At 37.0% G+C, this 23,890-nt stretch overlaps 1 protein-coding gene across 1 annotated transcript in view; it reads right to left on the bottom strand.

Annotated features, from left to right (window-relative positions):
- The window catches only part of TTC29 (tetratricopeptide repeat domain 29), a 110,778-nt gene extending 91,742 nt beyond the window's left edge, over positions 1-19,036 (bottom strand). The window contains exons 1-3 of the mRNA XM_031504612.2: positions 18,945-19,036; positions 16,481-16,564; positions 3,014-3,237 (exon numbers count right to left, since the gene is read on the bottom strand). Of these exons, the coding sequence (XP_031360472.2) occupies positions 3,014-3,237; positions 16,481-16,564; positions 18,945-19,036 (400 nt within the window). The remainder of the gene's footprint in view (positions 1-3,013; positions 3,238-16,480; positions 16,565-18,944) is intronic.
- Between the last annotated feature and the right edge of the window lie 4,854 nt (positions 19,037-23,890).

A 23,890-nucleotide genomic window follows, 5' to 3' on the forward strand; every position in this document is an offset into this window, starting at 1 on the left:
TCTAAAAAGCCCTACAACTATACACATGTAAACAGCTCAACTACCTCTTTATTTTTTTCCCTAAGCTCCTGAAACTAGAACTAGTTTAGAAAGAGTTTAGTCCAGGATAAAGGAACATCAAAGAACAATTAAAACTCCCTCAATTTGGAAGTCAGAAACCTTTACTTTACTTGTATAAAGAAGGCAAGATAAAAATATAGTCAAGCATTGACAATATTTCTGCCAGTGTTTTTAGAATAATGCTGAACTTGGGGCAGAATAACTCCATCCATCATTTTTCTGAGAAGCTGCACAGATTAGAGTTCCCTCTCTATTTTTTAAATACTTGGGAGATATTCAAGTGGAACAAAAATGAGTTTAAGTTGGCCAGAGAAGCCGTTTTCTTTGCACACAGTATAGTGCTGGCAACAGGCAATTAAAAAAAAAAGACAACTCCTGTACAATTTGAAGTTCAACCAATATATTCTATTAAAAATGAAACCAGAGAGAACTTTTACTTACTGGCATGTGCAAAGGCAATCAGTCTGTACAGTGTAATGCTGGTAAACAAAATGTTATTATTTCCAAACCCAGCAGTAAAAAAAGTAATTGCTCCTTGATATCAGCCTGCACATTGTGGTGGATGGCTCTGATTCAGTTCAGGCCAATAATTTATATCCAGCATTGTACTGTCCTAGAACTACAGACTGTGGAAACCATTACAATATTAACATTTTCCACCAATAAATATGAAACCTGAATGTGCATATAGCTTGCTCTGTACACTATGGTAAGTACCATAAAACTCTAAAATTAGAAGTTCTAAGTTATATTCAAAATTAAGACAGCAATACCCTATGATCCAAAAATAACAGATGAGAAAAATTAAATAACAAGTAAAAAAATTATTTACTGACAAAGTAGGTGTTTTGTTTTCCACATGCCACTCCAGTCTCAAACCCCAACATTTTGTGATGTTTCAATTAATAAAAAAAACTTACAAGTAATAAATTCTTATGGTCATCATGTATAGCTGCAATCTCTTTTTCAGCACAATTGTTACCTAAGATAGGTAAAATCTCAGCCACCCTAATATTAGCAACATCAACCATGCTATGAAACTCTCACCATTTGCTGACCCAAATATTACCTTCACTCTTTTAAGCTTGAACTGTGGCAGCTGAAGAGCAAATGCTGGTCAGCTGCTGTTGTGGCTGCTACATCATGGTAAGTTCTAGCTGAGCTGAACTGCTGAATGATTCTTAAGTGGTGTCAACTGGAGTTGTCAGGAGATCATAAGCCAGAGCCCCAAGCAATTTGTTTAGAATCAGAGAGTAACCGGATTAGCAGAACTACTGAATTAGTGTTTGATGAGCTGCACAATTCATGTGAATCTTCATAGCATTGCTGGCTCCCAGACCTGAAACAGGAACTACCATCCACTCCTTCATGTGCCAGGCAACTCAAACCTCATTTTATACAGACAAAACATTTGTGCAAAGATCTGCATTGAAACCAGTGAAAAAAATAAAAAAAAAATTATGCTCTGATCTAGCAATTCAGTAACAATGCTTGCCAACTCTTAGGTTCTCATTATGTTTTTCTTTTTTCATTTTAATCAACAGGCAAAGTTGGGAGATACTCTCTCCTAGAGGCAAAGTGCAATCAAGCAGCTGGTGGTGGTACCTTGTCTCTGGGAGAGGTGAAAGACTTACAGAGCCCAGCACACAAGAAATGCCAGGTTCAGTAAGAGAAGGGCAGGAACTACACATTTGGCAATACCTTACCCCTCTGGGAGCATGTTTGCCACCTCTGTTGTCACACAGTGCTGTAACACTGAAAAATATCATTCATTGAGGGCAGGCAAACTCTTATCCTCAAGTGGCTGCAGGGCGCAGGCCCACTGAGATAAGCCATGTCTAGTACTTTTTGACCATCAGATATTAGCAGAATGCTTCTGCCAGGCCACTCCAAGCTCCAAACCTCTCTCTCATATTCTGCAAGATACAGGGGTGCCTATTCAAGTTTTAGTCATACTCCAGGCAAAGCTAAAGATTCCTTCCAATTATGGCTGGCTGGACTTCCTGTCAAGAATTATAGTGAATTAAATAAAGAAACACAACTTTTGGCTTTCATGGCAAGCATCAAATAAACACTTAACATTTTTTTGAAGGACCAAAAGGATTTATTTTGCTGTTCCTTTTTTTTGAAATGAAGCTGCGTGTTTCTAAATTTCAGTCAAAAAGCTTAGATTCCAAATTCATAAGCTTAACTGTAGGTTTTTGTATTTGTAATGATCAAAATGCCACTTGAAACAAGACAACTACACTGATATCAACTCAGCCATGAAACAAGATTGTAGGTAAAGCTTTGTCTGCCTCCATCCCTGCAATTATTCCAATGGAGAAAGACAGAGTAAGTTATGTTACTATTTATAGCAAAAGAAAATGATAAATATGAGTGCTTAGTAAACAGTAGGCAATAGAGAAAATACAGTAATTTGGAGTTATGTCTTCACTAATATCTAGTAATTCACAGGTGGCATGTTACATCTGTGTGCTGTATTTTATTTGACATGTTCACAATCCTTTTTAAGTCAGTCGCAAATCCAAACACAGTTAGCAGGGTATTTAATAAAAACAGATTTATAAAACTATTACTGTGTGAAACAGCATTTCACCTATTAAATTTTTCTAATACAAAACCAGCTACTCAAATCAATAGAGGAAGAAAGCAATAAATAATGAAACTATGAGAAAATAATTGAGATGTTATCAAAGCTATAAATACATCAAACATTTCTGATGTTATCAAAATGCACTCTACATCTTTTTTTCCTTTCCTTCACAAAACCTCTCCTGATATCTGCAGCTCCTAATCATTTATTCTATAAATACAGCTCAGTTGACTAAGGCTGCAATGTGCTAAGATGCAGTAGCGTTTCAAATTCATACATGAAACAATTTGGAAGCTTCCCCCAGGCACTGGCGGCTGCGGCTCCCGCTGCTCCGCTACCCACAATCCCCCCATTTACCTGCTCGCTGGGCTGCCTCAGCCCCGGTCAGGAAGTGGTAAAGCTGATCCAGCTTATCAGGCTGCTCCTCCAGGGACTTCTCATGCCATATGGCTGACCCAGGCCCTGCAGCCTCCCTGAAGGCATTCCACTTCTGGATCAGAGTGAGGAGCTCAGAGAAGGACTTGTGATAACCCCGGCACAGCATGTCTATGCAGATGTTCTTCTTGTATGAATTCCTGTAACTGGGAATAAGAAAGGGAGATTTTAAGCCTTTAAACCTGTATTCTGCTCTCCACCTTACCAAATAAGAGCAGATAACTACAACAGCTTTCAGGAAGAGACCTCTGCAGTTCAGCAGCAGGGAGTGGGTATTATTTCCCCCACTCAAAAAGAGATCTGCTAAAATCTGCTTGCAAATGCCATTCCATAGGGAAGCACACATAGCAATAATCAATACATACCAATATATACATTGAAAACACAGTCAAAAATACAGTGGTATTCTTTAGCTGATATTTGGTAGAAAAGGCTGACTGATGGGAACTTCCCCCCCCTCCATGTTTACATTAGTCCATGAAAACACAATGAACCCTTAGTTTGCTTTAAGACAGTGCACAGGGGAAAACTGAGGCTCATGTCAAAACAACACATATGTTGTTATATATAACACTTTTATTATATGCTGTATATATACTGCTATTTGTTACATGTATGTATTTACATATATATAAATAAAATAGTTTTGCTGTAGGACAGGATGGCTTGGTTTAAAAAGGTCAAACAAATGCTATGCCAGAAACATATGATATGCCAGAATCATTAGATATTATTTTCCTTCCATTTGCACATAACTTCAGCCGGTTTAGTGATGCAAAAGTTTGATAATTTCTCCCTAATTTTACAACCAAAGATGCTAAGATGAATTTTTATTGAAGTTAGTACCTTCATAAACTCTAATAAGACATATGTATCAAAAAGTTGTGGAATCAAATATTCTTAAGTGGTAATACACCTTTGGAGGTATAAGTTAATGGAAATAATAAAAATATTTATTTTATGTGGCATGAATCATATTGTGTCCTACTCTGGAGAAAACTCTGAGTCCAATGGGACTGCAACACAAAGGTACAGATGGCTTGCAGGGATAGTTGTCCACTCCGGGAAAACCAACCTTTACTCCAGTAAAATAGCAAGGACACAGAAGTGTTATCTTTATCTTGTATATTCCATGAAGTTACCAAACTGTTTTCAAGACTGTCCTTTTAGATTAAAATCCATGTAAATTCAAATTATCTTGGCTTTAAAATAAATATGGAATTCTGAAAAATGAGATTTATAGTGTATGTAATAAATTCAGGTGTAATAATAACAGCTCAATGAGACTAATAATTTGATCTTAAAAAGAGCTACTGCAATTCTTTACCAATATTGATACAATGGAAGTGATGTGAAAAACTTCTTAGCTAGATGCCAACAAAATAGACAGCAATGTAAGATGTAGGAAGCAAATAATCTGCATTATTTCATAATTGACATAATTAAAAAAAAATCTCTTACTACACAGATGCACTTTAATCCTTCACATGTACTTTTCACATTTCAGTTGCAGAACTGAGCATAAAAGTATTAAATCATCCTGATACAATTTAGACCAGACAGTACTGAATTTGTGTTTAATATATAAATGGATGTTTTTTGAGATTGAAAATCACACATTTCTCATACAGATAAGGAAAAAGATATAACTATTCTGCACCATAAAAATTTGCAACATTTATCTTATAAAAGCATATGAGAAATATGTTTAAACATTTAAGTTTTCATTTGCTAGAATATACTATATTTGACATATACCAAATGTACAGTATATAGCTTCAAAATACTGTAAAGATACTATGCTATATGCTATATATGGTAATACCATGCAATGTATTCTCTATTTCTTAATATGGAATACATATTTCTTTACTATTTAAAAATTCAATGTAATCAAAAGACACTCTGAAGAGCATAGGAAAAAATTCCTACCAACTTCCAAAGGCCTAGGACTGAATCCTACAGTAATTTAACTCAGAGAAGTGGAATAACAATCTGCATAGGAGGCACACACATGCTTGTTTATTTATACAATGGGATCTATATATGTTTGTGTGTGTAGATCAGGAGATATATTGGAAGTAAACAAGGAAGTACTGCTAAAAGATCTCAGCAGTCACTACCCAAAATGTCATTCAGGTAATTTTTAACACTCACTGGGCACAGGACTGGTATTCCTACAAATAGAAAAACTGTGTCCATGTTATTTTCTGTAGACTGATGTATTTTACTTGAAGTCAAAGCCATTTTCCCCACAAGAAAGCATTATTAGCAAACCAGTACAGGAAAACAAAGCATATAGTAAAACATGTGATTTTTAAAAACCAGTGTCAAGAGTGTTTTAATAAATCCCATTCCAATTAATGGAGAAATTGAAATGATGCTGAGGTAATCCTACTGTGCAGAGCACATTTTTCTAAAGGCAAAGAGGACTGATTTTAGCACACAAGCAATGAAGCTATCTACAGTAAAACCCTTCAAATTTAGTGGCATAAAAATAAAAGTCATGTCAGTTTTAATGCACAAAGCACACAATAATAATACTATTGTTTCCTTAAGTTTCTGTAATATCTAAGCTACAAACGACTGATCACACACAAACAGTAAAATTGGGCAATAGATTAATGGTATTGTGGAGATAAATGGTATTTATCCCCATGTAAAAGAGCTTGATGCTGCAATGAAATCTAAAATAATTACAGTTATCAAAGTGTTTCTAGATTAAAATTCCAGGGTCCTTCCCCCCCCCCCCCCCCACCCCGCATTAAACACTTCTTTTGAAAAGAGATGTGGTATAGGTGAGAGCAGTAAACTTTTCATGATATCTTGATTTAAACTATAAATCCTCAATCCTCAAAACACTTTCTATCCTGCTTTTTATGATGTCGTGCAGCATGTAAAATCTGAGGTTAAGCAGAACAACTCATGTTTTGAGTTAACTAAAGATTACTCCATTTCTAATATAAATATAAAAACCCATCATACCTAAGGTTCCTTTCAACTCAGAATTTTCTATGATTCTGTGATTTATTTTATAAAATCCCACTGTTAGCATTAGCGTAGTATGTTTCTACATTGATAAGCAACCTTACGCTAAACACTTTTGAACCTTGCTACCTAATAAATGATGACTTATGGTTAAACAAGCGAGTTTGTTTTTCCGCATTCGTCCGCGCTGACTTGAGGTTTCCTTTGAACAATGATGTTACTTCCAGGAGCGAAATGAGAGAAGACTGCCGGCCCTTTGCTGGGCTCGGAGCGGAGCCGTTCCCGGGGTTTAATGGTCTCTGGGGGCATCTACTGGAAATGCGGGAAACTGCAGGCAGGATGCGGGATCCCGGCGCAGAACAAAGGGCCCGGCCGTGCCCCGGCCCCGGGCACAGGGCCAGGGGCCACCACGGCGCTCGCCTGGCCCGCACGGTCGCCAGCAACCCATGGAGTGTGTCGGACCAGAGTGAGCAGACAGCTCTGTAAGGTCAGCCGCGTTTCATTTTAAACCTGAATGTGATGTGACTGCAAAGCCAAAGTCCTCCCTCCCCTAGGGTGATCATGGGATCATGCCAGAGAAAAAGATACCAGATGGATTTTTTTTTTTTTTGAAGCAAACTATTTTTAAATGCAATTTGGAGCACCTCTATGTATTTATGGTTAAAACAAAGATAGCAATTAATCGGGTTTTAATTTAAGGCAGAATTGGTTTGCTTTTCTCATCCATGAAACTCAACAGATAAGAACCACACCACTTACTTACCACAGAGCCAGCTGATTCTAAGAATCCCCTGATCCTCTGCCTGTGCACTCATTTCTATCCTTGCTGCTACCCCATGATGTTGCTAAATGTTTATTTACACAGGCTGGGCAGTGAGCTCCAGGTGGATCTGGTCCTATGCCAGCTGTTACTGTGATGCAGCATTGCATCAGAAAGTGCTGAAAAATTCTGTGAAGCTTCTGAGAGTGTCTGTGTCATGATGGGGGCTGTGTGTCACAGGAGTTATCAGCACCAAATAAATAACCATAAGTTAATGCTACCATTTTAGCAGCACCTTGGTACAGAGCTACTTACTGAATGTGGATCTGTGAGCTTGAAAAGACACTGCTGTTAACACTGTGCTTAATTTAAGTGTACTCAGATATTGCTTTAAATTTTTTTCCTAAACTATACAGCTACTTCAGTTATTTTCTTATATGGGTTTATTTTTGCATTAACATTGCTATTACAAAACAATCTCGAGTCACGCTGAGAAATAACGGAAACCTGATTCTAATCTGTCTTTACCAGTGAAAGAATAATAAATTGCAATGTTCAGTGAGATTAATGAAATTACACTGTTGTTCCAGTCTCAAGGACTTTCCTATATTATGGTATTGCACTTTTACAAGACCCTTAAGCAATGCTGGGAGATCAGCACAGCACCTCACAGCATTCCCTCTAACTTTAAATCCTCGACAATAAGGCTATTTGCATTTTACCCTTTAAACTGAAAGAGAGGACTGAAAAAGAGAATTTAGAGGCCAAGAGGCAGGAACTGGTGCTAGAAATAATCAAAACAGTCAGTATACCATAACAGATTCATTTATCAGGAGCTTAATTCTCTATGCCTCCTGTCTGATGTGGTCAATTACAGACATGGAAAATAACTCCAGAAGACTACTATTTTCAGATGGCAGATTTATATATACATACATAAGTATATATATATATATAAAATATATTAGGTTTCATATATTTTGATTTTGTAGGGCTTAATTAGTATTTCTAGTTAATTCCAGCTGCTGAGTACAAGTAGTTGTATTGTACTGTAGCAATCCCATTTTGTAAAAAATAAAATGGCATGGATTAAACAACGATAGTATATAAAATATTAAAGTGTACTTCCAGTGTAAAATAATTACTCTACCAATTATTATAATGTTTAAAACTGTATTCAAATAGGTTTCATCCACTTGGGATTTCCTTCTGTAGTTGGCAAGCCAATGACTGATACAAATGCCTTAGATAAGCATCACAAAATTATGAAAAAATAATAAAGATATTTTTGCTTATGTTTATTTAAACAAATTTATTTTACTTCCCCCCCATTTTCTGTCTATAAATCTACAAGAAAATTAAAATTACATAAAGTATGTGAATACTTAGCTACTTTTTGTTTAACCTATATACAAAAAAATCACACCATAAACAGGGGAATATCAAAATTTCCTCCCTAAATTTTGAAAAAAAATTGCATTAAGTAAAAACAAATATAGAAAATAAAAATAAAAAGCCAAATATGCTGTAAGAATTTATAAATTCATGCTGCTCTGCCTAGGAATTGAAATAGGAATTATTATTTAATTATAGCTTGACAGCCAAAAACAAAGAACAGTTTTGCAACACTCTTGGTGACCCATGCCAAAATAAGCGAAATTTTGTGCAGGGAATTGTTGAACACAAAAAGTGCTCATGCAAACACTTGGAAAATATGGAAGGTGAGGATTTGCCTTTAGTGCCCTGGTTCCAGTGGCATCAGCCCCTGTATGTTCTCACACTGCTGCTGTCTACACTGCCACGTCCCTGGGCTGCAACCCACCAAAGGTGAGCACACAGCTAACTCAAAAATACATCCAAGTCCTGTGCTATCCCAATTCTCTGGGAAAATTTATTCACACGAGTATTTTGGTAAGTCAAGCCCTCGTATGGTCCAGGCACTCAGCACATTTCAGTACCACGTACTGCTACAGATACAAAGGTATTTAACTGCATCAGGGCACAGCCTCTTTAATCCTGCTTTAAAGACTGTCCGTTTAAATACTTCTCTTTTAATGAAATATTTACTGCATGGTAATATGTTAAATTGTAGACTATAGTAATCTCATTAAAAAAAGATATGACAGTACAGTAAATGCCATTAAGCAGTAATAGACAGCTTACACTTCAGAATATTTTACTACTAAGGCTGAGTGTTAAATTACATTGGGGTGGGGTGCCTGCTTTTTAATTCAAGATTACAAACTTGAAATAACTAATATCCTATTACAAAAAAGAATAAAATCCACAGACCCTCAAAATGTTATAAAAAGGATTCTGTATTTTAATTATAAATAAAAAATATTGCATGACAATTTGTACACATTGTGAGAGGCAAAAACAGCACCTGGAATTGACTTGTAACCATAAAGACTTTTTAAAGAAGAAAAGCTTTACGGAGCTATGTATCCAGAAGTATTAACAGAATGATGAAAATAGAGCATATATTAAAAAAGGAGGTGTAGGTACTTTATATTATATATATATATATAGGTACAAAAACTTTCAGCTTTAACAATGCAGCATTTTTCATCTGCTGCCTCAGTCACTGGCTTGTTGTCAAACCACACTTTAACCTAAATTGTGCAATCAAAGGGAGATGCATACCATGTCAGTAGGATCCCGCAAAGAACACATATATTGAACTCATTTCCTTTTGTTCAAAGCTACATAAAATGAAAAATTAATCAATTATAAACATCAAAGGATGACACATAAAAAGTGTTTTAAAATGAATATAAGCACTGTAATAATTAAGAATCCTCATTAACCCAGAAAATGGAAATAAAAATTTAGCAATGAACTTTTGAAACATTGTCCCTAAACATAAATGCAAAGAAAACACTAAAACTAAAGATAAAAGTTCTACCCTTATAAAAATGTTCATCTTACAAAAGTACACACACCTGTGATTATTTCCAGACTAATAATAAAATAACATTATCTTCATTTATCTTTCTTCTTTTTTTTCTTAACCAAAAGCAATTCCAATCACATTTTATGGACTACTATTTATCAAAATGAAGAATTTCTCAACTTCCCTCTTTTATTTCAAAGCTGACCTGATGGTCTGAGAGCTAGAAACACATTAGTTTGGAATCCTCTTCATTTGACTTGCAGGATATCAAAGCAGTCGTTAAATTTCTCTGCAAGTTTCTTTTACAGTGTGCAGGACAGATAAAGATAATTATTTACTTTCTGTATCCTCTCAAGCTGCTGTTAAGAAATTTTATAAAACCTTCTACAAGGTTCTGCATTTATTGCAGTATTGACATGAAAAATTTCCACAGTACTTTTGCCTTTGTTTAGGAGATCTCTTGTTCAAGTCCCCAGCTGAATTTACTCAGTAGGATAAGGACAAATAGACCACACAGAGATTGAGAAGAAAGGAAAGGCGAGGATTTTACACAATGCAGGATTCATAGTGAAAATTATTAGGAAGTCATGACTGTACCAAGGCAGATTAGACAATCTTTCTTTATCTCAGCCTCTTTTTGTGTGTTAGAGATGCTTCACCTTTATGAAGTGTTTTAAAAATAGAAGTCAGTTGTGTACTGCTTGTACATTATCTTCAGTAGTAAATATTATTGAGCTACTAAGAAATGAAAGCACTAAAAAACCGTAAGACCAAACTTAGTAAAAACAACAAGTTACATAAAAAAAGAAAAAAACTTCAGCTCACTGTGTTCTTCTTTATTAAAGTATGTCATGTATTTTATCTTTGCAAGAGTTTGATGAGTTTTTGCAAGTAAAATTCTGTTTCCTCTATACTTGCTAATAGTCATGAGAATCTGTAGTTTGCACCTTCCCATTAAAAATGTATTGTATTTTTTGAAATTATTCACCCCGCCTTTTATCCAGATCATGTCTTTGAAAGGAGGAAGTAGATAATAAATGGAATAATTCATGATTTCCCATTAAATATGAAACTTTCTTTTGCAGAGTTTAGAAAATGAAGTTCTACATAATGTACAGAAGTTGATTAGAACTTTTTTTAACCTTTTCAAGAAAAATCTTCCACATTACACAAATGCACAGAGAAGTTTCTTTAGGAAAGGCAAACCATTCACTTCTTACACTGTTCTGTTCTTCAGATCACTGCCTAATTACACTAAATAATATGCTTATCAGGCTCAAAATTCACAGAGATCATTCATTTGACCAAAAAGAATGCGTGCCTCTAAGTTCTAAAATCTCTTTTTGAAAGTTGTTTAATAAACATTGAATCCTGGTCATGGCAAGCAAGATTGTTAGGAATTATTCAGACTGGAAAAAATACATATTTAAATAATATTGTGAAAGGAATTTAAAATTTATCATCTAGCTCACTAAGTGACTTGTGCCATCTCCCTTTCCACAACCAGCAGGGAGTCTGGGACAGAGTGCCTTAATTTAAAATTTCTTTTACCATGAAAGGATACATTTCTTTGGTTCTGATTTACCCTGTTGCATAGTTTTTAGTATCTAAAAGTAAAGAAATACCCTCATAAAATGTAAATGACTTTACACAACATTCCACGTGTTTTCAACCAGAGTAATGTGAACAAAGAGGGCCATAAGGTGCTTACCAGTCCTGTCCAAAGACTGATATCAGGAAGAACAGCAAATTCTTGCTAGGACTGAACATAAAAGGGAAAGAAGTTTACTTCTTCCTCTGTTTGCTGCTATCTCCTTGAGCCTGCCTACCTCCCTCTGTCTCCACAGCATTGTACACAGAAGAAATGGAAACCACTCATAGCAGTGCATCATTGGAACCAATCAAGGGCTGAAATACAAGGGAAAAGCAGAATCTGCTCCTACACATTATCTGTCTGCATCCTAAATTGCCTTTTGCAAGCTTGCTAGTAATAGCAGATGCACCTCATCCTTCCTTGCCTTAATCCCATACCAACAAGATATTTTCCTTACACTTTTTCTTGGTAGTGCTCCTCTTCTGTTCCTCGAGAGCCTCACTTACTAAAAGAGAAATGGTCAATCTACCCCACAACATAAAACTTCCTTCCCAGACCAAGCTCCTTCAAATTGGGAAGCCCCAGTAAAAATTTCAGGTAGTGAAAAAGACAACACCGCAATACAATGTCAATGAAAAAAGGGTCCCCATCTATTTTTTGAGTAACCTAAGAAGTCACCTTATTAATTTATGTGGTAGAGGTGACAGCTACTAAAAAAGTATGGGTTAATCCAATTCCCAATCAGTTATTTGTGTTCAGCCTCCTTAAAGCACTCATCCTTCAATGCAAAATACCAGAACACAGACAGATAAAGAAGCAAATAAATAAAAAAACCTGAGTACTGAAACTCTCAGGATTGAAATAACTTACAAACAAAGGATAAGGTCAGAAAAATCCCAGCCTAATAGTAAGGCTTACTAGTCCATCATGGCTATGATAAAAATACAGAACAGACCTTCAGAGTAGGTTTCATTCATTCTCCTCTCCATCAGTCCACAAATCCCTTTTTTCCCCCTCAGTGAACTCTCTGGATCATCCTGGCCTCTAGTTGGGTGAGGAAGTTTCACCCTCTTTAGTACTGGAGGACAGAGAGGGCTGAGTATTCAGAGATCACTGGTAGAAGACATACAGATGTAGGAAAGAAATAATTTATTTCCACAAATTCCTCTAACACTTAATCCCTCATAAATTTTCCCACATCTTTTTTCCTTAACTCTACCCAGCTGAATGCTGACACTGAAAAGAGCAGAAACCTGGGGAGAGTAGTAAATAATTTTCAGTCTGACTGAAGAATGGAAAAATAATCTTTTCTCAGATGGCACCAACAGAAGTTTTAAAATGGATGCCAGGTCATTTCTCTTCCGCAGTTGACAGCTTCCCGTAAAAATGCTGCCTCAGGAATCAGTCTCTAAGACCTCTACCTCATCCTTTTTACAGCTTTCAAAATTCCATAGCTCTCCATTGTTGGATTGAGTGGTAAATTATGTGTCTAGGTCTGAGCTGATCACCCTACGATCTCTCTATAAGCAATGGAGAGAAACAGGTGCTTCAAAAGTCTCATGCACCTTATTCTAAAGCACTTGTCTGGATCCTGAAAGATGGGGCTCAACAAATCACAAGGCTAGGGTTGTTAACCTGAATTAGTTAAACTTGGGTGAAAGTCCCTCTGCTCTTTTTGCAGGGACTTTATGCTTCATTATATTCATCACTCATACTGCTAGAGCAGAAATTTTATGTGCCATTTTGCAGTCAACAATTTGAAAAGTAGTAATGATCCACCTTCCCAGTATTGGCAGAGATGGCCAATAACTGCTCTGGGGGACACAGAACACCTGAGGATTAAAGCCTTTGCCTTTTTCTGTTTCAGCTAATCCTAAAGTGGGTGAGCCATTGGAGAATTCTAAGCAGAACAGCCCACTGTATCTCAAAAACGTCTGACAGAATGCAGAATGTCATCTCCTGCCTGAAAAAATCCATTGCAGAGCCTGTCTTTACTGATACAGATTTATCAAGCAAGCTTTCCGTAACACACTGATCTACCACTCACAAGACAGAAAACGCAAATACAAATTTTCCACATACCTAGGTAAGCCTTCACCATCTCTGTGTAACAATTTGGATTTCATTTGACCACCAGAGCCTTGAGGACCACAGAACTCCATCATCCAAATCAAATGTATTTAAAATACATGTAGTAACATCACTAATGTAATTATTTTATAGTTACAGCTAAGCAAAGCTATTCCTCTAATCAAATACATTTAAAGTTTCTCTTTCTAGTCTTCAGCTCTTTTTTGATGACGTGTTCCTCTATAGACAGTTTTCATTTGTATGAAGAGGAGAGAACTGTTACTTGATCTTTATGGCCCTAACAAAAAGATCAGGAAACAAGAATGATAATATCAAATTCTGGCCCATTTTAGGCTCTAAACTAATGTGAAGATTCCATCCTGAAATCAATCTCTTAATGAAAAATGCTTTACTTCACAGTTCATCGTGAACTTCTTGACTCTTAGTTCAGTCATATTTTTAATTTTGACTGCAATTTGATTTTGAGCTGGTAATGACTTGGTGAGTCCGGACAAAGAACAGAAGGTACCAAGGAAAGCACACTGAATGCCACAGGGGCCAGCCAACTTCTGCATGAAGCCTGCTTCTATGACAAGAAAGCACTCATGTTCTGCATTAACCAACTTTTGGTTTTTTTCCATTTCTAGAGCTTTGCACCACATTCACTTCTTATTTCAAGTTAAAGTCTTTGAGAAGAAAGCAAAACAAAAACAATGAAAAAACAAAGCAATATCCTGTTTTAATATAATTAAAGTACTATCTTTCTTAAGCACTATTTTTTCTCCCTTGTCTATCATATCTACCTGGGACAAAAAATTATTACAAAGAAAAAAAAATGAAAAATATCATGAACACACTTAATGGAATTCTTCTTTTTTCCTTACATTTGGAACACAGGACAATTATTTTACAATACAAGAATAACTGCTACCTTTTTCCTTCAGTAGTTCATCTCAATTTTAAGGAATATTGTGAGGGATAGAATTTTAGGGGAAAATTTTAAAGAATATAGGTTTTTTCCATAAATATGACACTACCTATACACTCCTTTATTATTATATAGAAGATAATAAATTTGTTTTTGCCTAATGTACACTTAAAAAAAGGATGTTTAATATTAAGGGAAGTGTGGCTAGAAGAATTTGTCTTGATGCAATAATTACTGGCATATTAAATTAACCTCCATATTAAACAAAAGTACAGATATTTATATGTTAGAGGAAGTTCAGTCCTTTTATAAAGAAGTGTAATAATCTGCTTCTGGAATGGAAACAATATTGAAAAACTACACAGTATACTACAAGCCATCTCTCATATTTTTAAAATAATAATGCCCATTGCCTCCTGAGACATTCCAGGCATTACGCTGATTTCAGTAAGATCATTTACAGACATGGTATTGCCTTACTTAATAAATTTGTTTTAGATTACATTTGATGCATTTAGTTTTTTCTAACTAGACTAGCATAGTACTAATGTAACTGTGTAGTTAGTTTGCTACCTTTTGTTTGCTCTCAAATGATTTTATCAAGGTTATGGAAGAGTATTATTAGTAAATTATATCTAGAGAGAGAAATTTCGTAACTGCTGATTTATTATCAAAAGCTAAAATTCCAAGAGAATCGAATGCATAGAACATGAATGTAACATTTTAAAGTAGGTACTTTAAAAATCTCCATAGAAATACACCAGAATACATATGATATTTCAGTTTAATCTTCTAAGAGGCTTTGGTAACTTTGGAAAAACAGCCTCTTACAACACTGTAAAGGGAACTCCACTTTGGGTAGGTATTGCAGAACATTTTGATAAAATTCTTACTTCATTGTGGATGTCCTCACTGGTTTCCTTTTCCACAATGTTCAGAGGCTTGGATATAAAAACATCACTTAGGAGGTTGTTTTGCATTGTTTTTTTGTTTGTTTGTAAAATGCACTTTGAAGCCCCAAGGCCTTCCTAAAATAGCAGTGACCTCCTGTGTAATCACCTCAGAGAGAACACTTGTGCCCCTGGCATGGTGTGTGGAAATCCACTGGGGCTGAGGACTGAAACAGCTCCCTGGGAAGGCAACTCAGCCTGTGACAATTGCTGGAGTGTAATGAGCAGAGCAGCCAGTTCCACAGGTGATGTGGAACCAGGGGGACAGTAAGGGAAGGTGCTTACTTCTGTGCTTGCTCCCCGAGGTCTGATACTTGCAGAAATTTTCTAGATTTCAACATGGAAGTTTTTAGGGAAGGTTTGCAGGCACATTGTTAGGCTAGGAAGGAGAAAAAAAGCATATTTTGCAAGAAACTAGCTGGTGGAATTCCTGTCTGACTGATAGAATGTTTTTACGCTGCAAGGGTGATCTTGCAATATTCATCATTAAGGTGCCTAGAGCCCTTGTATATGCATCCTTTTATTATTTAAATATTGAAATAAATAAATCAGCTCACTTAAGCAACCAGCAATCCAGTTTGTTAGAATTCTTTCATTAATTTTGATGGTGCTGAACCCCAGATCTGTTAAAAGACTCCGGAAGAATAAGTCAGTCATAATCTCTTGTAACTTCCAAATGTAAATACTTCAGCTGTAAGAAATCGAAAGTTATCTAGATTTCTTTCATTCACTGCATTTTTAAATAACTAATGGGGTATTAAATGCTTCACCACAGAAGTCAGCACTTGGGCTTGGCAAAATAGTAATTCAAAATTACAAGAATGTGTATGTCGGTATACTCAGCTCCTACCCCAAAGGAGATATTTTACAAAGGCTCAGAAAAAAAAAAAAGAGAAGGGAAAAGAAAAAAAAAAAAAAGGCAGCACAATATGATTACTAACACAATCTTAACAATAATGTCACAAATCGGATCTAATTGGTAAATATACAAATTAGTAAAACCAAGGAGATAAATGCTTTGATATATTTAACATCAAGAGAAATGAAACATCATTATTTAATATCAAATTCAATTTTTAAATGCCAAGTTCCACTAGAAAGGGTAGGGCCTAGGGAACTTTAAATTTAAATTACTATGATGACTAGAAACAAAGGAAACAATAAACTTATGGATGTTAAAATGCCTCAAAAAAGCCAACTTACGCAGCAGCTTCTTGTGTTGACACTCCTTTGATATTCTTCGCCAAATAATCATCTATGGCATCTTTGTCTTTGATCATATGAATCCTAAATTTAAATGAAAAAAAAAATTAAAAGAAACAGTGTAAGGTGCAACATAGACTTCTGCAGCATGTATAATATACTATCATCACAAAGTACAGCTAAACACTGAAATATTGACAAAGTAATATATCAGATATTCTATAAGCACATACAAATATCTTTTTAATTTTTTGGTCTGTACCTAGTTCAAATCTTCATTTCTGAAAGAAAACAGGGGTGATATAAGCTTTCAGGGGATCTGGTTATCTGATATTTCTGTCTAAACTAGAAGAAATTGTGTATTAGCTAAATCAGTAATAATTGATTAAGCTATCCATATTTAAACTTTTTCCTAAATCAGAACTGTTATATTTTTGTATTATCAGTATGGGCTAGGATGGTACAATCTATTTCATATTTAGCTTCTTCAAAATTAAAACCAAAAGCAAATCAAGAGAACAATTCCCAAATCCAACTCAAAATGTTTTCCTTGGTGCAATGCAATCTTTTAATACTGCTCCTGGCTTTCCACAGTTTGAGTGGCATAATGCAAAAGGTGCTCCACTGAGGGGATAATCCAAAGACCATCAAAATAAAGAGCAAATTTCGGGATGTGTGGATCTAGGTTTAAAATTTGAACTGTGCACCATTTCACCTATCACTTCAGCCACCATATCTTTGCATCTCCACTCTGATGCCTGGAAAGGCTAATATGCACTTACTGACCATGGGGTGTATATAAATAGAATCTGATATCCCAACTATAGAGGATGTTATCTTTATAAAAGTAATGTGAATTTATTTTTATTCTGCTGAGAAAGAGCACAAAGATTGTCTTGTTAATCACTCAAAGATAAAAGAAATTCAGCATTAGTGTTCCACATAAATCCATTCTTTCTCTGTCTGTATTACACTGCTGTCTTTCATTACAGTGATGAGAGTAAACTCTTTTCATAATGTTAGCTATTATAAGCATCATACTCCTTATTGCTCTGAGAACTCTGGAGACATTTCACAAAGTTCATTTAAATGAAAACAAAATAGATAAGCAAAGCAGAGATATTTTGACATATCTGTATTTAAAACAATGTAACAGTGAAAACATTCCTCACAACTAGTGCCTTTAAATTTGTTCCAGAATTTGCTGCTGCTGAGTGGCACCAGCAGAGGCTTGTGCTTCGAGGCTGCACTTAACACAATCCAGAGGACTTGCTGCTGATGTACACCTTATGGATATTGACATGAAAATTCACTTATAATCAACACCAAAATGTATTAAATATCAGAATTTTCACACCAGAACAATCAACATTCAGGAAGATCTTTGGAAGAAGAGAGAGAAAGTCAAAACCCCAAACTGAAATAGTGAACTACAACAGGCAAATTCCTATCAGCTTGCTGCAATTCAATCTACACTGCAGTTAAAAAGCATCTTAAAATGAAATAAAGGAAAGCTTAATGCCATTCCATTGTCTTTACAAGGATATCTTAATAAATAATTTTTTAAAAAATCAGGGGGAAGCCCCTTAGGATCATATACAATTTAAAATACCACCTGCCTTATAGCCGAACTATGCATTTCTGACTTCTGATTGGTAAAACTTAAAGAAAACTACAGCCAAGGGAAAAAAAAAAAAACAACATAAGCAAAATCTTGCAAACTAATAACCTGTATCGGACTGATGCAACTACAAGCATGGTCATCCATCATAAAGAGTTGAGCTTACTAAAAATAACAAACAAACAAACAAACAAACAAACAAAAACTCCAACCAACAAGAAAAAAAAGTACTCATCTCACCCTGGCTGTTATTATTGATGATGCTAGCATAGCAATAAAACAGAAAATATGGGCAGGTAATACTTAGGAAAAAATACACTAGGAAATTACATAAACTCAGGAAAATCATTCTGGCTTCCTATATGCAATGAGAATTAAAAACATTAAAATTAATAAATTCATTAATCAATGTGAAGAAAAGAAACTGTGACTTGGAATGGACACTGTTTCTTTTTACAGAATTGAGATGAGGATGGCATTTGCTAAAAGGCACCATTTCTTTTCTTCCAGATGTTGTCACTTTTCCAAGCTACTATATCCTTTTTCTCTGGTGCTTCCATAATGACTCACAGTACTTCATAAAGTGTACAAAAAGAGTCTACTTCATCTTTAAGTTGCCTCCTATTTAATTTTAAATCACTCAGTTGTTAACAAGAATCCAATTTTAATCCATTCTTTTTTTTGCCTCTTTTATTGTGGAACCTTCCTAAGAGAGAATTTCCTTGCCTATGATTTTTGTAGTTTTAAATATTGCAAAAGAGCAAACATAATTTGTCACCTTGGCACAGCCGATTGAAGCTGTTCACAGCAAAAATGATGCTTTGAAAGAGAAGAAGTACCTACCTTGCGAAGTCTAATGGGGGGCAAAGATGCTGCTCTATGAACTTGGGATGTTCCCCTGGGCTTTGGAGGACCGCTTGAGGCAACACGCTCATTTTAACTAAAACAAACAAACAAAACCAACATTATTTGAAACAACCTCCTCACAGCAATGTGGTTTCTTTTCCTTCTCGTGCTGCTTCCCAGGCCACTCTCTGTTATTTCAGTGCATTAAAATCCAACTCCAGCTCCACACAAATCTCAGCATTACTTCAGTAATTCAGAAAGGAATGGTCATTATTTAACTTTACATGGTTTTTTCTCTTTCATTGAGGTGCTTTTGCTTTCCATAGGGACAGCTGATTCAGGTACAAATACCTGCACAGGATTCCCCTGAGCTATCTCATTTACTTCCTCAAGCTATCTAGGTACAAGTACTGATAATATTTTAAATTAATATACAACAATGGAATATACAGGGTGGAAAGCAACGACAGGCACTGTGTTAATGTTCAAAATCCTACATAATCATACTAGAAACAAGCTTTTGAAGGAAAATATTGCAAGTAATGCTATACTTACAACACAGGGTTTTACTTAAAACAAAAGCCAAAAGCCTCACAGAATCGTCTAGCTTGTCATCTTGAAGTACATAAATGCTAATAGGACTTTTTTGTCATATAGAGCTACTGTGTTTTTTCCCCAAGTATTCAGTCTACTCTTCCTACCATTAAAGTTTCAGCTGCCAGTTCCTTCATTTTGCATGTCTGTGATCTGAAGACGTTAGCAGCAGGAGCACCCTTACTTTTAAATTTGGTTTAATGTAGGTATTGCATGCCCTGCTGGTAGGCCTGAAGGCATAAACTTTTAATAGGGATGGAAAAACAGAATATAATAAGAGTGGAGGAAAGAATTTAACTATTTGCTACATTTAGTAAAAGGAAATTTATTTTTTGGGAAATAGGTATTATATATGAATCAATTTGCTACTGAATGATCAGTAACAAATGACTAGCAGATATTTTATAAGCCTTTCTGGGATCAAAAGCCATTTCATTGATGCAGTATTTTGCTGTGGTTATACTGAAGTAAATTTTAAAATTGTGTTACTTAGAATTGAATAATAAGGAGAATTATAATTTGGAAGGATGACAGGATAGGATGTTTCTCCTAAGTCATTCTTTTGGGCCTCATACTAATGATAACATTTTTTACAGAAAGAAAATAGATATTATTTATTGATAAACTGGTTTGCAATTAGAGGCAGCAAAACTTAACAGAAGTGTGTCCTAGAAAACAAAAAAAAGAATAAATAGAACAAAAAACATATGGGTAATTCATCACTATTAAAGATTACACTTCTCACAGAGAATGACAGGTTTGTATACAAAAACTACATAGAAAGGAAAAACTCTTTTTAGGAAGATGTTATTCAGTGAGAAATAGTAATTTACTTGGGAACAACAATATTGAAGTCCAGAGAAGATGCAAAGCTTTCTAAAAGCTTCTTTGTTGTGAGGCATTAAGTGAGAAAATGAACACAGTCATGCCTTAGTGGAGGCTGAGGAATCTGGCAAGGCAGGGGGCCTGACTACAGCTATGGGGCAGAAAAGGTGTGGAAGCAGCTGAAAGAAGACCCCCACAGAGCCACTGCAGCCATGGAAAGTTATTGATAAGGAGTTGTAATTTCGGGACTACCACAAAGCACCTGGCTGGAGTACACGGCAAGTTCTTGGCTCACACGCTCCATGTTCTCAACACACAGAAATCAAATCTATGGGAAAAGAGGCTATCAGACATACAGGTCTCACATCAGGCACATATGCAGACATTTTTTCTTAGCACATTTCTGCCTCACAAAGACTAAAATACTGCCCTGGCTCCTATTTCAAACTCAAAGCTTGGGAGAGGAAAATAAAGGTGCTTCATAATAATGCAAACTGAACTTTTACTTTAGATGTGGGAGATTGCTTTCAGAATGAAATTGAGGGTGTATTTCCCTCATTTACAAGGTAACTAATTCTTACAGGTAAATCACAACCACAGGCACATGACAGAAGGCAACAGCAACACATCCTTCTGAAACCCATGCTATTTCAGTCGTGTAAATTTCATTACTAGTCATTTAAAGTCCACTTTACATCTTGCTCCTTTATTATAAAATCTAAGCCACTTATTTAATCAAACAGAATTCAGCAAAATATGAGGTGGTGCAGTTTGTTTCTAAAGAAGTGCTTCACTTAATCCGACAGTGGAGGGAATCTCCCCAGGGACTGTAATTGCTCCAAGGTGCACTGAAGCTGAAGGTAAAACACCAGCTGATAGCCGAGAGCAATGGTGCCTTTCCCTGCACCTTTTCGGAAACCTGCTGCTGCCCCTTTGCTCTTCCTACACATTTTCTGAGGTATTAACTGGAGGCTGAGGATTCCCCTCCCGGGGAAGGAGGTGAGGAAGTAGGGATGGATACACCACACGGCTGTCTTTGTGGCAGGACGGACTTACTGGCACGCTGCTTCGTTACACTGAAAGTCACAGTGCAAATTAATTAAAAAAACAAAAACGAACAATACATTTTTGAAACCCACAGCCAGCGTGATAGATGCTATTTGTTCCAAGTGACCTGGACAAGGTCACGGCCTCAGCCGGGCCCGTTTCTCAATGCCCTCCGTCCCCGCGGCTCTGGGAATTCAGCCGCCATCCGCTGCTGCCCGGCTGCCACCAAGCACCGCCCCGGGACACCTCAGCGTGTGCCTCCAGCTGTCCCGCTAGCACCCTGCCCTTGGCTCCGGTACCGATGAACTGCACCCATCAGCCGGAGCTCGCCGGGCACGCACCTGGGCTCATGGCGCGGCCGCAGGACGAGCTCTCCGCCGGCCCGGCCCGACGCCGCGGCCTCGCCATGGCGACGGCGCCGGGCGGCGCCGCGGGCCGGGCGTGCTCCCGGAGCCCTCAGCGACCGTCCCACCCCTTCCCGGCGGCTCGGGGGCGATGGAGCCGGGATGAGCAGTGGGAAGCGCTGGGGCTGTGAGAAATCGGCACGGGCAGAGGTGTTGGGGTGCGTTCCTGAGCTCAGGTGAGCTCCGAACGAGCTGGCTCAAACGGGAGCATCCCGCAAAGCTGAGCGAGTTTCTGAAGCTGGCGGGCACTAAGGAAGTGTGGGCAATCTCTCAGATGCCAAAGGGTCACCTGCAGTGAGCAGGTTCTTTCACGGCATCACAGAATGGCTAGGTTGGAAAGGACCGCAGTGGTGCATCTGGTCCGACCTCCCTACTTAAGCCGTGTTGTCCCAGAGCACATGGCCCTGGACTGTGCCCAGATGGTCCATGAATATCTCAGTGAGGGAGGCCACAATCTCTTTGGACTATCAGTTTCAGTGTGTGGTCACTACACAGAAAGAAGTTCTTCCTCATATTCAGGTGGAACTTCTGTGCATCAGTTTCTTCTGTTGCCTCTTGTCCTATTGCTCAGCAGAGCACAAAGCAGAGCCTGGTCCATCCTCTTGGCATCCCTCCTGCAGATGCTGACAGACCTTCATGAGGTCCCCTCCCAGTCGTCTCCCAGCCTGAACAGGCTCAGCTCCCTCAGCCTTTACTTGTAAGACCCAGTCCCTGAATCATCTTTGTTGCCCTCCATCCTTTCAGGACCTCTGAGCCTTCCTGAAGTTCTTCAGGACTTCTGAGTAAGGGAAAAAGCAAGTAGAAGAACACATTAGACTGGATCTCTGAGTAAGTGACAACATGAAGGCATTTTGTTTGTGGAAAATGTCCTCACTTTCTGTTGGTGAGGGTTTGCTGCATAATGTACTGTCACAATGGAGCTGTTCTAAGGGGCTGGCCTGCTTGGGTGTCTGGGGACTGGTCAGAAATGGAAATATTGGGAAGGAATCAATGAACTTTTGCTAAGTGCAAATGAAAACTGTAAGAAAAACTTAATTGGGATGTTACAGAATATAAATAGCAGAGATTTTTCAGTGACTTCTCTTTTTGTGTTGGAAACTTGACACTGGCAAAAGATCATTTTTTTAGTACAGTTTTGACCTAGTTTTTTATTGCTACAACTGTTCGGAAAACAGGAATGTCAGAATCAATTGCTATAATCTATTTTGGAAGTATCAAGTGGACAGAAAGCACTTAAAAAATGACATTACCCGTTTCTGAGTTGATGGCAATCGGAAACAAAGGATCTTGCGTGTTTATGGGTCAATGTTCAAGTGGATAAGTCAGAAGCTGACAGGGTACTTAGCTGATATCAAATCACACTAGAGAACAGCATGACCTATGCCTTACCCACCCACAACACATAGGGAAAGCACTGCTGTACTGAGTGAATTTCAGTCTGAATGACATATGTTGAAGGTCTCATGCTGCCAGTGTTAAAATGTACTTTGAATTTCAAAATATTTAAAATGTCAATTTCCTAACTCAAAAAATGTTGCATCCAACACAGAGGAATTCTATATTAGACCTCATCCTGTCAGATGAAAAAGAATTGATCACAGAACTAAAAATTAGCCATAGCTTAGGTATAACTGGTAATGATTTGATCACATTTGATATGTGCAAACAGAATTAAGTCACAGCCAATAATACATATACTTCATCCTTTGGAAGTGCTAATTTTATAAAGGTGAATTTTATTGTAAGGTAAGTGTGTCGGGAGAAGAAATTAATCTGGAGTGGGAGAATAGTGATTGGAAGTGGTTTAAGGGTGGTAGTGCAGATACCTACTCAGCCAGAATGCCACAACTAAGGAATATGCTGAAAAGCCAGGGTGGTTTACAAGGCAAACATCTGCAAAGCTGGAGAAAGAATGTGGTGTCATTCATGTACACTGAAAAAGGTAGGAATTGTAGAAAATTGCTGTGGCAAGTAAAAGGTTGTGAGGGAAATACACATATGGTTAACTGAGTTAAAATGAGGAAATTGGAGGGGTTTTGCAACTATAGAATATAGAAAATTATCTGAATAGTA

Source organism: Lonchura striata, chromosome 4, assembly GCF_046129695.1.
Source record: "Lonchura striata isolate bLonStr1 chromosome 4, bLonStr1.mat, whole genome shotgun sequence".
Lineage (NCBI taxonomy): Eukaryota > Metazoa > Chordata > Aves > Passeriformes > Estrildidae > Lonchura > Lonchura striata.